Here is a 16300-nt window from a genome sequence, read left to right on the forward strand (position 1 = left end):
AGCATCTCATTAAAACAATGAAATATGAGACTACAAATTTATGATAATTTTTTTTAGTAGAACAGTGTCATACAAAAACAGTTTTCAGTTAGATATAGTCAAATACCAAACATTTTTATATCTTGTGTTAAAATTTCTTTATGTTAATTTTCTTTTAGAAAAAACTTACAGAAGTTCAAGAGAAGAATAAAAAGTTGTTAAAAACGTGTAAAGATAAATTATATTCTTTAACAAGTCAGTTTCTCCCTTTTTTTTTATAGAATATTATTGATAACCTTCTGAAAATACTAATTTTAAAAGCTGTTACAAAGTAATGTATGATCACTTTGAAATATACTTCTGTAACCCTTATATTCAAGATAGTGGTCAGATATCACAGTTATTGAAAATGTTTAGAGGTGGAAGTGTCAAAAATATAAATGTAAAATCACTAAAATTTATTACAAAAGTAAATGTATGGTCACTAAAGATTTGTGCAGAGTTAAAAAGGGCATAATTTATTTATTTACTAAAAATAAAAAAAAAAAATAAGATTAGGACAATTCTTTTTTTCTTTACAATATTAAAATCTCAACCTTTTTTATAATTTCATTTCTCTAGATTTTTCAAACTTAAGAATGTATGGTCTTGGAAAGCTGTTTTATAAGATTGTTACAAGTATTTGATAGAGAATTTTTCAAATTGAATCATTCAAAGTGATTTTTTTAATGAAGCCAACTTGGCTTCAAATTTGCAGTATGCTAATATTTTATACTAGTATTCTTTGTTCAAATTTGCTTGAGTAGAAGGTGTCATTGCTAGTGAGTGTGGCAGAAGTGAAATGTGTCATCATCAAGGATACATAACTTTCCTTAAGGCTTTCAATACAATCTATTGCAGCAGATATGAATTAATTTCCCCTGGTTATCTGTTTTGCAGTGGAATATTCTTCTTCTTGTAGAGTCAAATGCTTGTCTTCTTTGTCAAAATTTTGACTGTATAGTTTGAATAAATTAATTTTTTTGAGCCGCTTGCCTAATAAAAAACTGTGTGATTATGGTTGAACATTTTTTATCCTAGGTACTCTCTCTGATGTCTAGATTTTTTCTCAAAGCTTTAGATTACATTAAAAATAGTGTTTCAGTGAATATTTTCTACTTTAAAGTGGTCAAAGATGAATTGTTTGTCATTGGAATAGTTTTCTGAATTAAAATGTCTATTGTTAATAGATTCTCTTTTTGTCTCCTGTTTTGAATACATTTTTGAATTAGTTTGTTAAAAAATTAAAAGCGTAATGGACCATTTTTGTAAATAATTAGGTTTGCCAAAAGAATTTGTTAACTGTTAAGTTAATTAGTGCATGTTGTTTTGTCTTAAAGATATGCACAAAATGTTATTGATCATATATTGCAAACTCAGACAGCTTTACTTAACAAGCTTCACATTTGACTATTGTTGGAAATAAATATTAATAGTTTTTGTCTTAAGAAATAAATATTATCAACTTATGTTAAAGAAAATTAAGAAAACTTAACTTTTTCTTAATTTTTTTTAAGGTTGTTAATATTAATATAAAAAAATTTAAAATATAAGCAATGTTCATTAAACTTTTTAGCTTGAATTATATTTTTAAGTTTATTGAAGATGTTAATTTAATTTAATCTTTAAATGCAATTAAATTTAGAATTGAAAGACAGCAGTAACAGGGAAATTGAATCATTAAAAGACCAGCTAGAGAAATCACGTGTTGAGCAGCAAAATGTTTTAAATGAAGTATCTCTCACCTCAGTTCATACACTTGAAGAAAAGCTGTTGGCTAGCACAGTTCAAGTCAATGAGCTAGTTGCAGAAAAGACCCAGTTAATCCAAAGATTAGATGAGCTACAAAAGCAAGTAGACAAAATGTGCACTGAGTTAGAGTAAGAGTTTTATGAATTTCCTTTTAGTATAATTTTACATATACTTTATTTACTATGTTTTATATATACTATATTTATATATACTTTTCAGGATTTCCTTATGGAAATTTTTTTTTTACTTTTTTATGTTCGCAGAAATTCAAAAAAAAAAAAAAAAATTTGTTATGTAAATTTGCTGATTTGTTAGTCAGCAAGTGTTTCTGTTTTTTATTGTACTTTTGTATTGTATAAAATAATATCCAAAAAAGGCATTTTCAATTTAAGTTATTCATAAATTGATAGAACTTTATTTTAAGCACTGTTTTTGAAAAAAAGGTTTATTAAAGTGTATGTGCTTATAAATAACCTGGGAAGCATTTTCACTTAAAGCTCTGCTATTTGTTAATTTTACCTGGGTCATCTTTTTGAAAATTAGCCATAGTCTGCTATCATATGCTTTTGCCAATATCCTGGAAATTACTGAAGAGCGATATTTAAAAAATGAAGTTTTGCATTTGTGTTGCATCTGAGACCATCAAACACTAGAAGCATCCTAACAACCAAATCTGAATAACCTTCTCTTTTTCTATATCCAAGAATATTTTTTTAAATGACAATAAATGACAAACAAGTTGCTTTCTTATCCATTCTGACAAATTTAACAACCCATGTTTCAATATTCTCAAATGTTTAAGCTGGTGATTCTGAAAGTGTACTAAAAGCAATCACTTTAAATTTTTAGGACCTAACAAAATTGCTTTATAAACTCAACTGTCCATTTTGCTGAGTTGTATACATGACAATCCCCAAATCCAAAAGAAGACCTGAAATATAATGGCAGTGAACAAATAGTGTCTCTTCTGAAATAAAATTAACAAAGATCTAATTTCTCATTCTGTCATAAATGCATATCAAAAAATGTATCTTCAGAAACGTTTTTAAAGTAAAATTCCCATAGAACCTAAATCATGTTTTTTAAAACAGAATTCAGATTTGAAATCAGCACTGAAAAATGCATAAAAATTACCTGTAAAGTCTCAACTGAAAACAACAAGATCTTTAGCTATGTGATTTTATTTGTTGTACATAAAATGAGAGACAAAGTGTAAAGAGTTTTTTAAATGTTTTTTTTTGTCTTCTGCATTTTTTTAAAGCTTGTGTTTTATTGAAATAGGATTGTTGAAAATAAAACTGCAAGTCAGAAAAAATCAAGAATAGTTTCCAAAACAAAGCCATCTTCAGAACAACAACCTTCAGACACAATTTGTACTGGTAAATTTTTAAATATTATTTTTCACATAAGAGTAAAAGAAACCGAGGTTCAAATTTTGGTTGAGTATTCCAACATTTGTAATATGAAGGCAAAAGATTTTGTCTTGTATGTTAATGATATATATATATATATATTTCATGTTTTTTATGCTGGGCATAAGAATATGGTTAAATGGTTAATCTAATGAAGAAATTATATAATTAGTAAAATAATTCAAAGCATTATTTTTTTTTTGGGTAATAAAAAAAAAACCCTAATGACATAATCCTATGGCATATTTTTATAGTTCATTTTTTTAGTTTTATATTAAATAAATGAACTATGTTTTATGAAATATGTATAACAAAATACAAGATTCATCAACTAATTCAGTTGTATTTTAATAGGAGCTTGACACTGTTCAATATTGTACTTGAAATATGTCTACCAAAACTCTGAAGTATTTACTAATTATACTGGTAAACACTGTTTTTGTCACATGAACTTTGTAATGATTTTTGTTTATGTTGGTGTACTCGTTAAAAATGTAATAAATTTGTTTCAATCACATCCAGTTTTTTTGTGACAGCTGCATATTAATTTCTTACCTCATATACATGTGTTTGTTTGAATAACTTTATTTAGGCGACTTTATAACTATTGCATTCAACTAACTTACATTTTATTTACATTGGCTATGTTGTAAATATGCCATGAATGTGTCCTAACAACCCAGAAAGTTTTTGTTGTGTGTGTGAAGAATTAAATTTTTCATCTTAACATTTTTCACACCTTCAATTGAACAAGTGCTATTTAGACTATATTGGATTTCCTCTAGAGCTTCAAGATAAATCCTGTATTCCACATAAAACTGTGTAATGTGTGAGACTTCTATTAGGTTGGGCTAAACAAAAACCAAGACATTTGCCATTTGCTATACCAATGATTTGAACGAAACCAAAGGGTTATGTAAGAGATTTTTATTTCTATTTTGCTCAAAAAAAAACAACATTACAACGAAGTCCAAACACACTATTCAATATGCAAACTTGTCTTCAACCAACAGACCTATCCTAAATAATGCCTAACTGTCTGTGCCAAAGCCTCCAAAAAAACCTTACTTTTCTAAAGCAGATGATTTAGTCTATTATAATTATGTTCCTCTTGTGATGAATTTATTAAGTTTTGAATATGATCCAAGTCATTGGCGATTGTTCATAGACTCCTCAAAAACTAGTTTGAAAGCAGTATTGCTGCATAACAGAAAAAAATTTCCTTCAGTGCTGGTTACTTGTGCTTCTGATATGAAAGAGAAAATATGAGATTTCTTGAAAAAGTTAAATATAGTAAACTTGCTTGGAATTTGTAAATGGGACAGTAGAAACAGAAAAAGTCACTGTGTAATTCTATTACTGAGGCCAAAAAATATCAAAAATGATCCTTTAGTGAACCCTGATGACATACTTCTACCACCATTACACATAAAGCTCAACCTGATAAAAGTTTTATAAAAGCTATGCCTAAAGATGGCAGTGGATTTTTTTTTTATCTGAAAGAGAAACTCCCCAAATTCAGTGAGGCAAAATTTAAAGAAAGGAATATTTTTAGGTCTACAAATGCAGGAACTGTTAAAGGAAAAAGCTTTGAAGAAAAATAGAATGATCAATAAAAAATCACCTGGAAATGTTTGTGAATGTTGTCTAAAGTTTTTAGGAAGCCAAAAAGTAGAAAATTACAAAGACATAATAAATGAACCTTATAATAAAATATGAAGCTCTGGGGTGCAAAATGTCTTTAAATATACATATGCTGGACTTTCATCTGGAATTCTGGGCTCGGTGAGTGACAAACAAGGAAAGAGGTCCATCAGGATATTTCTTTAATGGAGAAGCACTATCAAGGGAAATTGAGTCCAAGATTGCTAGCAGATTTTTTTTGGAGACTTAGAAGTGACCTACCAGAAGCCAAGTATTCACCAAAATTATAAGTAGTTACATTAAACAAAAGTTTCTCTAAGTGTAGCTAATTTTTCTACAAAAATATGTTTTTTATGTCACAAGGAAACCTGATGTATCAATTTTTTTTCATTTTATTTATGTTTGGTGGCCCTAGTACACTCAAAATTTGACATTTGTTTTCATGTGACAAAAAAAAAATTAAAATTTTGTTAGCCAGTGTTATTAACAAAGGTACCACATGAACCAACATTGGCTGACTTCTTGACAGGATATTTTGTCTTTTCCTTTGACCAGGCAATATTCCTCATGTTCCTTTAAAATAAACATAAATGCTATAAATAAATATTGCAGAGTTAAATTTCTTTCTAACCAAATAATAATATGAAAGAGTTTTACTAAATTATAACTTACTTATATTTTAATGTGTTTAATTGATTTCATAAAATTAGTAAAAACTAAATTTTTTAATTTTCCAACATTTTAAAAAAATAAGATTAGTCTAAAATGAATCTTTTGTGTCTTTTTTTTTAACTGTTATTAAAAAAAATTTTTTAGCAGATTATAGTGATTTTCTTTTCCAACTCTGTAAAGGTATTGCTCCCTTAACAGCAACTGTCCGTCCTACTGCTACACCTTCACAGGCAACATCCAAATTTCATTCACAGAGTACACCTACTGCAAGTATTCGTCCATTAGCATATGGTCATCCTACTGCCATGATTAGTCCAACTGTTCCAGTGACTCAAGCATCTTTACAAACACCTGTAGCCTCAGTATCTGCTCTTCCAGCTCCTTCTGTTTTTTTACCACATGTTGTTGAATTGCAGGGTAGGGCTACTTATTCTAGGCATTTAAATGAACGGCAATCTTTCATAACTCCAGTTGCAAGAGTATCAGTTCAAGTTAGAGCAGAAGATATAAATGATGATGTTTCTACTACTGATGAAGCTGTGTAAGTAGCTGTAAAATGATTATTAAAAAATTATAGATTTTCTTGATTTGTTCAAACTAGATACATTAATTTATAGTACTACATCCTCATCATCATTTGTCAAAGATTCTTTTGGAAACAAGCGAAATCATCAACTAACTCAATCTGAAAATGAAGAAGCAATGTAATCTTTTTTTGTTTTGTTTTAATTTTATCTTTATGTTGCTTTTATAGTGCTTATGTTAATGTTACAGCATAAAGAGAAATAAAGATACATACATACGTACGTACGTACATACATACATACATACATACATACATACATACATACATACATACATACATACATACATACATACATACATACATACATACATACATACATACATACATACATACATACATACATACATACGTACATACATACATATGTACGTATGTACGTACGTACATACACACATACATACATACATACATACATACATACATACATACATACATACATACATACATACATACATACATACATACATACATACATACATCCATAAAAACACACACACACAAACATACATACACTCATACATGCATAATTTGATATATTATAATCCAAATAATTTTAAAACATCAGATTACCTAAAATACCAAAACATTGTCGGCATAAATTTGTATTTCTGTCATCAACAGTTTCAGGTTGTGTAGATTGAATAGTATCTAATATATCAATACCACGTCTGACTACTGATTCTACATGAATCTGTAAAGATAAATTTGGTTTTGTTACTTCAATGATTTAATTTTAACTGTAATTCTATTAAATCAGTTTTGATGTGATGTTTTTTTTTTTAAAGAGTATTTGTTGTTCAAACACAATACCATTTATAACATTTATGAATAACCTTAAAGTAAAAGGGCTTAAAATAAAAAATTTTTATAGTTATTTTGATACGTTGGATGCTTTTGATAACCAAGAACTTCTTTCAGTACTTTTGCCTGAGTCAAGTAGGTAAAGGTTTCTTTGACAAGTGGAGCAAATCATCATAGAGTATGCTTCTAAGTTAGGATCATATTTGTAATTAACAAATGATAGGTTCAAAAACTGTAGTTAACTTCTTTGATCTTGCACCTTTATGTTCTTGACAAACGCAACAAACACTAAATCTTGTCGCCATTTTCTGTGAACTTTGTTTTGTATTTTGTATAAAACTGTGTAGTTCTCAGGATTTTTCAGCGCATTTTGTTAATTTTTAACAAATAAAAAATAGATGAAATGTAGCATTTATTTTTTGAAAATACACTAACATAGCACGTGATTTTGATTTCAAGCTCAATTGTTTCCCATTACTATAAGTTAGTAAAGACTATATTAATCAGAATTTTTTAATTGACACAAACTTCAATGGTCAAATTTCATAGCAATGACATACATACATACATACATACATACATACATACATACATACATACATACATACATACATACATACATACATACATACATACATACATACATACATACATACATACTTTACATATATACATTATATATATACATATATATACATACATATGCATATATACATACATATACATATATACATACATATACATATATACATACATATACATATTCTATAAATATTTTATACTTTTTATACAATAAAAAGTATACCACATATTCTATGATGTATTTATTTAATTTTACTTAATAAACATTGTTACAAAGTTTCTTTTTTTAATTTGTAAAAAGTGTTCTACAAATTCTACCAGATTATTCTAAAAATAGTTTTAATTAATTTTTCACATTTCTATGAATAGTGAAGTTCTTGATGAAGATGATAATATTGAACCTGGTTCAAAAAGACAAAGAGTAGATCTAAATGTTCAAGAACAACAGTTGGATACAGGTAAATTCTAACACATAAGAGTGTACAAAAGCACCAAGTATTATACATGACTAGCTTATAATTTTATGATGATATTAATAAGGTAATAGTTAATATTATGAAAAAATCCTTCATAATTATTTCAGAGTCACATGATGTTGAAGAGGATGATTTACTTTCAGAAGAGAATGTTGAGGAAGAAGCTGTAGAAGAAGATTCTGCTGATTGTCAAATCTCATCATATAAAGAAGTTACTTCGGTTGGTTTTAAGTATTTGTCTTTTTTTTTTTTTAATATTATATATAATATTAGATTTTATTTCAATTTTGCACCTTACTTTGAATCAGTTTTATACTATTTAGAACACACTTCATGATACACAACTTCAAACTGATCGCCAGTTTCAGCCATCTCCACAAGAAATTTTACGTCAAAGGTTCTATATTAAAAATACTTAAAATGTTTTTGAAACCTCAGAAGTTTTTAAAAAATTTTTGATTATCTTAAACTTTGATATTTTAAAACTTTTTGATAGGCAAAACATGCGTGGTCGCTCTCAGCTGCCATCATTTTCATTAATATCTGTGAGTATTTTTACTGTTTGCTTTACTTTTTTCTTATACTTTTTAAATACAGTGCATTTATTAAGTAACGCAAAAAATAAATAGGCAATATCTCAAACATTTTATTAAAATATGTATAAAACAAAATTTCATAATTATTAGCACTCTTGGAGGTTTTCTTTTATATACACAATAATACCCTCATCAACTTGCATAACCAATTCAAATTGATAAAGAAAGTTGGTCACAGAAGCAAAAATTGTGTCAAAACTGGTCAAAAATATAGTTCTATGGTTTTTTGCGTTACTTAATAAATGCACTGTATATGTTTTTAGGTGGTATTTTAGTAAGATTCCATAGAAATTGGTTATTATTATTATTAAGGATTATACAATTGACTCTATGCAATGTGAACTCATATTCTCTGGATAAAATTCTGTGAAAAGGTTAACTTTTGGGTCGGATGTTGTTCCTTGTGTTTTTAGTACGATGTTGTAATTTAAAGTAACTTTTATATTTCTTACAAATGTTACCTTTAGTATGCTTTTATACAACCACATAATCTTGTTGTTTTTTTTGTTTTTTTTTTTCATTTATGATTATACAAGCATGTTTCTCATAGGCTTTTAACTTGTCTAATTGCTTTTTGTTATAGTTGAGACATACTATTTGATTGTTCATCAGCAGAAGTAAAATGATAGTTTTGTAGACTATTTTACTGCATTTGTGATTTGATCATTTTACTTAGAAGATTAAGTCTTATACTAGTTTTTTTGTATTTGAATTCAAAGTGTTTTTTATATTTGAATTCAAAGTGTTTTTTTTTAATATTTGAAAGAAAGTTTAGAAAGAACAATTTGCTAATTAGGATATAGATACATAACAACAGTTTTCAAAAAAGAAAAGCATGTCTTTTTTGGGAATACTAGAAATAGTTTTATTGAATATAATTACCATCACTAGCTACAACTATTTCTCAATTTTTTTGGTAATTTACGGATACCACCAAAATAAAATTTCTCCTTTTTTGCTGCTACCTAAGAGTCAAGTTATTTTTCAACATCTTCATAGGTAGAAGCACTTTTTTGATACCATTAACAATCTACATCTGAACATCTGAACAAGTACTAATTTGATAGAACAACATCTGCTGAATATGATGGCTGGGATAACACATTCCATCTAAGTGGTTTCAATATTTCTTTAGTCGGTTTTGCCACATGACAACAAGAGTTGTTAAGGAAAAGAATCATTCCATATCTTCTAGTTATTTTACTTTCAAAGCACAATTTAATTCAATTGTTGTTTGTAGCATTCACTAATGAGTGTGACCAAGTTTCAACAATTTATAGTGTACCACACCTTTCTGGTCCCACCAAATACACAGTTAGACCTTCTTTCTGTGAATATTGCATTTTGGGATCAATTTTATTTGTTGAGCTAGATCAGATCAATGTTTAATTTATTTAGAATTATCAAAATAAATCCATTTTTCATCAATGAAAGTATGATACAAAAATTACTTCATTTACTGCCTTTCAATAAAAATTTCATATAGTTTCATTCATATGAAACCCATTTTCTTTAAGTTTCTCTTGCCTATTAGTAAATGATTAGCTAATTGACTTACATTTAATAAAATTGGTAGTAGTTGTTGATTTTGTGCATCATTTTCAATAATTTTTGCAATATGTATCTTTAAAATTTGTTGGTAATTTTTCATGGTCTTTGTCATTCTAATCAAAATCACTTTTAAGTCTTTGAACCTTTGTACTTGAGAAAAGAAAGGGGTTTATGTAAATTTTATCATTAAAAGTAGAATAAGTTTTTTGGTAAACATTTTATTTGTGACAATCGTGAAACAAACCTTTGACAAATTTTTGTTACTAAGTTTTTTTTTTCAATTTTACTTAGATTTGATTGGTTTCTATATTTTCATAATTATTTTCAGAGTCAAGGAAATAGTGTCAGTTTTTTTGAAGAAACAGATGATTCCATGGTTCCTAGTACACCAACTTTATACCTGCCTAAACGAATGGATGGTTTTGCTGAGGCAATTAGGTTGACTTTAATTTTAGTTTGTTGTATATTATTTTATTTATTCCGGTTTGATAAATTTTATTTTATTTTTAGCTCACCTACTGTTCGTTTCTCATCATTTTCCCAACATTCTTCAGTTCCACAGACTGGTGAGTGGAAATTTTTTTGTTTGTTATAAACTTCTTGCTACAAATAAATGAGTGATAATTTAACAACAGGAATTTTTTTAACTTTTCTATATTTTTTTTAAGAGTTTAGTGAGGCAAGGCTTCCTGATGATTCCGCTAGTGTTCCTCTCACACCACTTAGTGTTGTTCCCAATGGTATACAAACTGTTTTTAGTAATTTCTTTTCATTTTTATTCTTTTTCTCTTTTTCTTTTTCTTTTTTTTTTGGTTAAAAATTTTAGTATTTTGAGTAGTTTAACCTTTTTAATAGTTAATATACAGCATCCTTTATCAGCAAGATTCCAATTACCTGCACATCAAGGTAATCTTTTTTCCCCTAATGTTAGGTAGAATCTTTTCTTTTATTGAAATGATAATTCTTTTTTTAATAATTACAGAAGATGTCAACAAGTTCTTTGGTGAAGATAGCAATTTACAACATGTGCCACAGCAAGTTGATTTAACTGAAGAAGAGGATATCAATGAGCAAGAATCAAAAGATGATGCAGAAATGGTGCCTGCTGGTAAAAATTAACTTAATTATCAAATAATCTTCAAACTATGAGTGTTTTTTTATTTAGTATCCAATTTTTGTTGTTGTTGTTTTTTTTTTTTTTTTTTTTTGTTTTACTGTTGAGATAAAAAGAATCAATTTCAATTTTATATTAAATTGAAAACTAATAAACAATGTTTTGCTTGACATCTTTATTTCATGAAAAAGACTTCAAATTTTTCTAATTTGACATTATTGTTGTTTAACAAACGTTACCATTTTATATTTGTCTCTCTGTGTTTGATTAAATATGTTTTAAATAAGATATCTTTCATTTAGTTCAAGTAAACATATATGCTAGCAAGGATTATCACAAAAATACAACAGATGTAATTCGTGAAAGTTCAACAAATATGCTTCATTCAAATACAACAGATATATTCCATGAAATTACAGCAGATATACTTCATGAAAATACAGCAAACATTCTTCATGAAAATCTAAAAAATGTTCCAGTCTCTGGAAAATCTAAGGACTTGGTTCATATTCATGAAAAAGAAATCAAGGACTTAAATTTGATGGAAGAAGAAAAGACTGGTAAAAGTTTTTTTAATGTTTTTTAAACATTTTTTTAAATAGATTATTTTATTACTATATATTTTGTTATCCAAATATGTTAAACATTTTGGATTTTGACTCATATCCTATGGCAATATAAGTTGTTTCTTGACTTAATGAAATGCAGATTTGAGCTTTTCAGTAATAAAAGTAGCTTATGTAAATAAATTTCATCAGATATTTTACAGATGTGCCAATTAACAGCCATCAGCTCTAGACTAAAATTAATATAAAAGATGAGACAATTTGTTAAACTTTAAACTGTAAAGAAATCTTTTCTAAAAGCTTATATAAATGATTTCTTGCACTTCACAAGATTATTTTACACATGCTTTTTTTTTTTTTTTTTTTTTTTTTTACATAAAACATATGCATATATTAAAATATTGAACCTCATCTTCCTTAATATTAAAATTGTTTCATTCTTCCCAGTTTCTTATTTTTATTTTATTTTAGACTGTAAATTTTTAGACTGGTTACTTATAAAAAGAAAATGTCCACTGATTCTGTTGCTTTTAGTTCTGTTTTCTATTGTTTGTGGTGTTTTTTCATCATATAGTGAAATTAATGGAGAAGGATAGCAAAATAAAATTGAATTCACCATTATATAGCCAGGCTGATGTTTTTTTCATGCAGTTACCTTGTTCCTGTCTCATAATACTAAAAACAATTATAAAAAGAATTAAAAAGTACTTCTCCTTGTTTATCAACTTTAAATGCAATTCAAATTTCATACAGCAATTAGTACTATAACCAGAGCAAAAACACTTTTTTTGCATTACACGCGCACGCAAACACACACAAAAACACACAACAGAGTATTATTCTTAGCTGAAGCTCTTCCTCATCATAGTAAAAAATGAATATATTGCATAGTAGTAAGAAAACTTCCCTTTTTTATTTGGATAATGGAAATTCATTTCTTTAATAAATATTCTTGTTATTAGATGAATGTGAATTGCAAGAAAATATAATTCTTAAAAGTTCAACTCAAAGACTGTCTCAGTCATCACAAAACTCTAATGATTTTGTAGAAGCAGAAATCAAGGAAGATAAAAACCAGGAAGCAGTTGAAGGTAAAACCAGAATTGCAGTGATAAGTAAAAAAGAATTAAAACAGAATTATCATGTTTAAATAACTCTGGTAGTTCTTATTTTAATATTTTATTTTGTGAATGTAACTAAAATGCTTGCATTGATATAATGAGGGAAAGTTTTAAAATTATATTTCTGAGATGTTGCCCTTTCCATCACATTTATTGTTCATAATGGGCTTGTTTAACTTTTATAACTTTTCTTAGTTTATTTTTCTCATAGTTTTTTTCAATTCTTCAAAATAGCCTAATAATGTAAAATGTGTTTTGTATCATAATAGATGTAAAGCAAAGATTTATCTCTGAGAGTAGTTATATAGTAGAAAACATAGTTTAATTTTTTTGCATAGATGATGCGAAACTGAAAGACAAATACTTAGACGAGGATATACTTGAAATGATACTGGAAACAAAGTCTCAAAATATATCTGAAACATATGAAGTCTCAAGTGAAATAGATGATGAAGGTGAAGATGATGATGGTGATGATGTTGATGATGATGATGATATTGATGAAAGTCACATAAAAGAACAACATGAAGTCGCATCGAAGAATGATGTAATTCCAAAAATGTATGAAATGTATAAAATCATATACTTAATAAGTAGAAGAGGAAAAAATCCCAGCTTATTTTAATATTTCAGTTAGATTGCATGTGAAATTGTTATGGTAAAATGTTTTTATTTTTTTCATTTAATTGAAGATTTATTTTGTTGGAATTTTTTAACATCCGTAAACTTTTCACTACAGTGAGCCTGGTGACAAAGATCTAGAAGAGATCACTGAACGAAATGAAGATGAAGAAACATCTATTGATACTATCAAAATTGAGTCTGATGATGACATCTCTCATGATGCAACTGAATCAAAGCAAAATGAGCTTCCAGGTTCGAATCAATTACAACTATTTACTTCTTGTTTCTTATGATTTTTACAAATTTTATGCTGAGTTCTAAGGGCCATTTTATCTTTATTTGTTTACCAAGAATAATGCTTTATTTAGAGTATTTTTATATTTTTACATTTCTTCATGTTTAGAAATTGTATGTTAACAACATTCTTATTAACTTATGAAAAATATTTTTTTTTTTTTTTTTTTATTACAGAAACTTCTGTTTGGAAAGATGAGCAACATAAAAAAGCGGAAGGTTTTCATTTCTTCTTGATTGTGTTTTTTTTACAAATACATTTTATAGTTTAATAAAAGAGATTTTTTTCGTTATAGTATTAAACAAAAACTTTCTTACGTTATTATAAACTTTTACCTTTTTTTATATATATTTTTCTTAAATCTTGGATTGAATAATAAAATCTGTTCAATCATTTTTAAGTTTGAAATATTATAAAGTATGCCTTTAACAGAATTTTGCAGCATAGTTTAAAAGGTGTAAAAATTCCAGTTAATTAAAAATTAGTTTAGATTTAAGTTACCTTAGAATCGATTTGTGAGGCGAGAACTGCCGTAAGATCAAAAAGAATGTATGGAGTTTATCAACTTTTCAGTTTCGACCTCAGTTAAAGAGCTATATTTTTATAAACTTAACTAAATACCGATAAAAGTTACATTTTTTTACGTTTTACGTTTTTTTAAATTTGCACGGGTGGCTTGTTTGATTTTGATGATATTAAAGAAATTTTAAGAAAAAAAGCACGAAAACGTCATGTTTGAATATAATTGCTTTAATGTTTATTATTTAACTGCTTTATTTCGTTTTAAAAAGTTTATTAAAAAATAGAGGGCCTCAATTTCAGTCTAGCCTCCGGCCCCCGTGGCTTTTGACGGCCCTGAATGTTAAAATATCTGTTGAAATTTTTTCTTTGCAAATTTCTTTTATTAATATAATCAGTGGTATATTACATCTATTTGTAATATTTTTATTTCTACTTTTATTATTATTAAACTAGTTTTTACATATTAAAAATGTATAAATGAATTAAAAGGTTTCAACAAAGATATAAATTTATTTATCTAACATTTACAAACTTGCAAAGTTACGTTCAAAGTTACTTTTTACATGCTGATTTAATTTTAAAAAATGAAAAACTTCTTTTGATATAAATTGCTCAGCGAGTGTTTTAGTCTTATAAAATTCTCCTTTTTCAATAATTATCGATAGCGTGGTGATTTATTATAAATGAAACAGGGAAAAATCAATCAAAAATTTAATAAAAAATTCAATAACTTTTGTTTTAGATGAGAAAACTAAGCCTGTTCGATTGCAAAGAGGTGATTTTTTTTATTCCAATTTTGGGGTTTATATTTTGCAAGTTAATTTTTTTCTTTCACTTCAGTGTTCTTTAAATGTGTCCTTGTAATAGTTCGCGTTAAGTTAATATTGGCATAAAGTAGTGAAAGTAGATCGCCAAAATGTTTTATTATAGGTGTCCGTCCTCGTCTTCGACGCGACTTACCACGTGAGTCTTTTTTTTATTCTTTTTTTTTTTTTTTTTGTTAAACTTTGAAGTTCTTAAGATTTTTGAAGTTTTCTTTTATCATGTTGTCTTCACTTTCATTTTTTCAGTACGACTTGCGAAAGCTTCAGATTCAGCTGATAAAGTTGGTTAATTGCGTTAAAGTTAGTTGTCTGCAGCATCCGGAATATACTTTCACTGAATGCATGGATCATAATTTGATGTCTTCTAGCAAGTGCTGAAAAACTTTTACATGAATCACTCATGATTTATAAACGTCGCATATTTTTTTTTTTGATTGAAATATTAAGATTTTTAAGTGAATACGCTTCATTTAAAAGATTTTCTCTTCGTTCATATTATTTGTATTTTATTTGTCTGAATTTATGCAGTAATTTTATATCGGTTGCGAAAATTATTAAAAAAGTTCAATTTTTTTTTTTTTTTTAAATTGAGTTTATCATTCGAGTTTAGTATGCAATTTAATTCTTTATCGCTGGGACACAGCAACTTTTTTATATGTGGTTCGCTTTCATTTCTTTAAGTTCGTCGTTATGATAAGACAATGCAGCTTATCACCTTTAATTATTTTTTTAAGACTTTTAAGATCTCTTTACCACATCTCATAAAATGATAAGATCTCATCCCATATGACATCTTTTAAGATCTCTGTACCACAGTCTCTCTAAATAGTGCCAAGTAAAAATCTTCATCAAACCTGCTTATCAATAAGCGTACAATAACTTTTTAAACAAAACAGTTTTAAGCATCTTTATGCTAATCATGAAGTTCAAAAAGAAGTAGGAAGAAAGAACTATTTTAACATACAATGAAATCTTATGAGTTTTTTTCAATACTTTAGAATATAAAGTTAAGAAAGCTCTAGTTACTTCCAAACACCGTCTGCATTTTTCGAAGTTTAAACTATAGGACAATCGAAAATATTATGCCAATTATTTTCAATTTTAAACAGATCCTTAAAAACAGTTGGCTCATCATTAGCAAGGT

The 16300-nt window shown here is 27.2% G+C and overlaps 1 protein-coding gene and 1 pseudogene across 3 annotated transcripts in view; one reads left to right on the plus strand and one right to left on the minus strand.

Annotated features, from left to right (window-relative positions):
- Positions 1 to 15649, plus strand: part of LOC145193542 (nucleoprotein TPR-like) — a 90984-nt gene extending 75335 nt beyond the window's left edge. For all 3 annotated transcript variants that reach the window (XM_090072707.1, XM_090072708.1, XM_090072709.1), the window contains 22 exons: positions 159 to 234; positions 1664 to 1898; positions 3052 to 3149; positions 5679 to 6039; positions 6116 to 6202; positions 7837 to 7925; positions 8051 to 8163; positions 8267 to 8340; positions 8440 to 8488; positions 10419 to 10528; positions 10601 to 10656; positions 10759 to 10830; positions 10946 to 10996; positions 11073 to 11198; positions 11507 to 11764; positions 12733 to 12861; positions 13230 to 13452; positions 13631 to 13767; positions 13987 to 14028; positions 15075 to 15107; positions 15263 to 15295; positions 15403 to 15649. In XM_090072707.1, the coding sequence (XP_089928833.1) occupies positions 159 to 234; positions 1664 to 1898; positions 3052 to 3149; positions 5679 to 6039; positions 6116 to 6202; positions 7837 to 7925; positions 8051 to 8163; positions 8267 to 8340; positions 8440 to 8488; positions 10419 to 10528; positions 10601 to 10656; positions 10759 to 10830; positions 10946 to 10996; positions 11073 to 11198; positions 11507 to 11764; positions 12733 to 12861; positions 13230 to 13452; positions 13631 to 13767; positions 13987 to 14028; positions 15075 to 15107; positions 15263 to 15295; positions 15403 to 15446 (2496 nt within the window). In that variant the 3' untranslated portion in view covers positions 15447 to 15649. The remainder of the gene's footprint in view (positions 1 to 158; positions 235 to 1663; positions 1899 to 3051; positions 3150 to 5678; positions 6040 to 6115; positions 6203 to 7836; positions 7926 to 8050; positions 8164 to 8266; positions 8341 to 8439; positions 8489 to 10418; positions 10529 to 10600; positions 10657 to 10758; positions 10831 to 10945; positions 10997 to 11072; positions 11199 to 11506; positions 11765 to 12732; positions 12862 to 13229; positions 13453 to 13630; positions 13768 to 13986; positions 14029 to 15074; positions 15108 to 15262; positions 15296 to 15402) is intronic.
- Positions 6638 to 7190, minus strand: LOC145187630 (uncharacterized; annotated as a pseudogene).
- Positions 15650 to 16300: the final 651 nt, after the last annotated feature.

Source organism: Hydra viridissima, unplaced genomic scaffold, assembly GCF_058129835.1.
Source record: "Hydra viridissima isolate aposymbiotic clone 2 unplaced genomic scaffold, HvirCarnegie_v1 scaffold_15, whole genome shotgun sequence".
Lineage (NCBI taxonomy): Eukaryota > Metazoa > Cnidaria > Hydrozoa > Anthoathecata > Hydridae > Hydra > Hydra viridissima.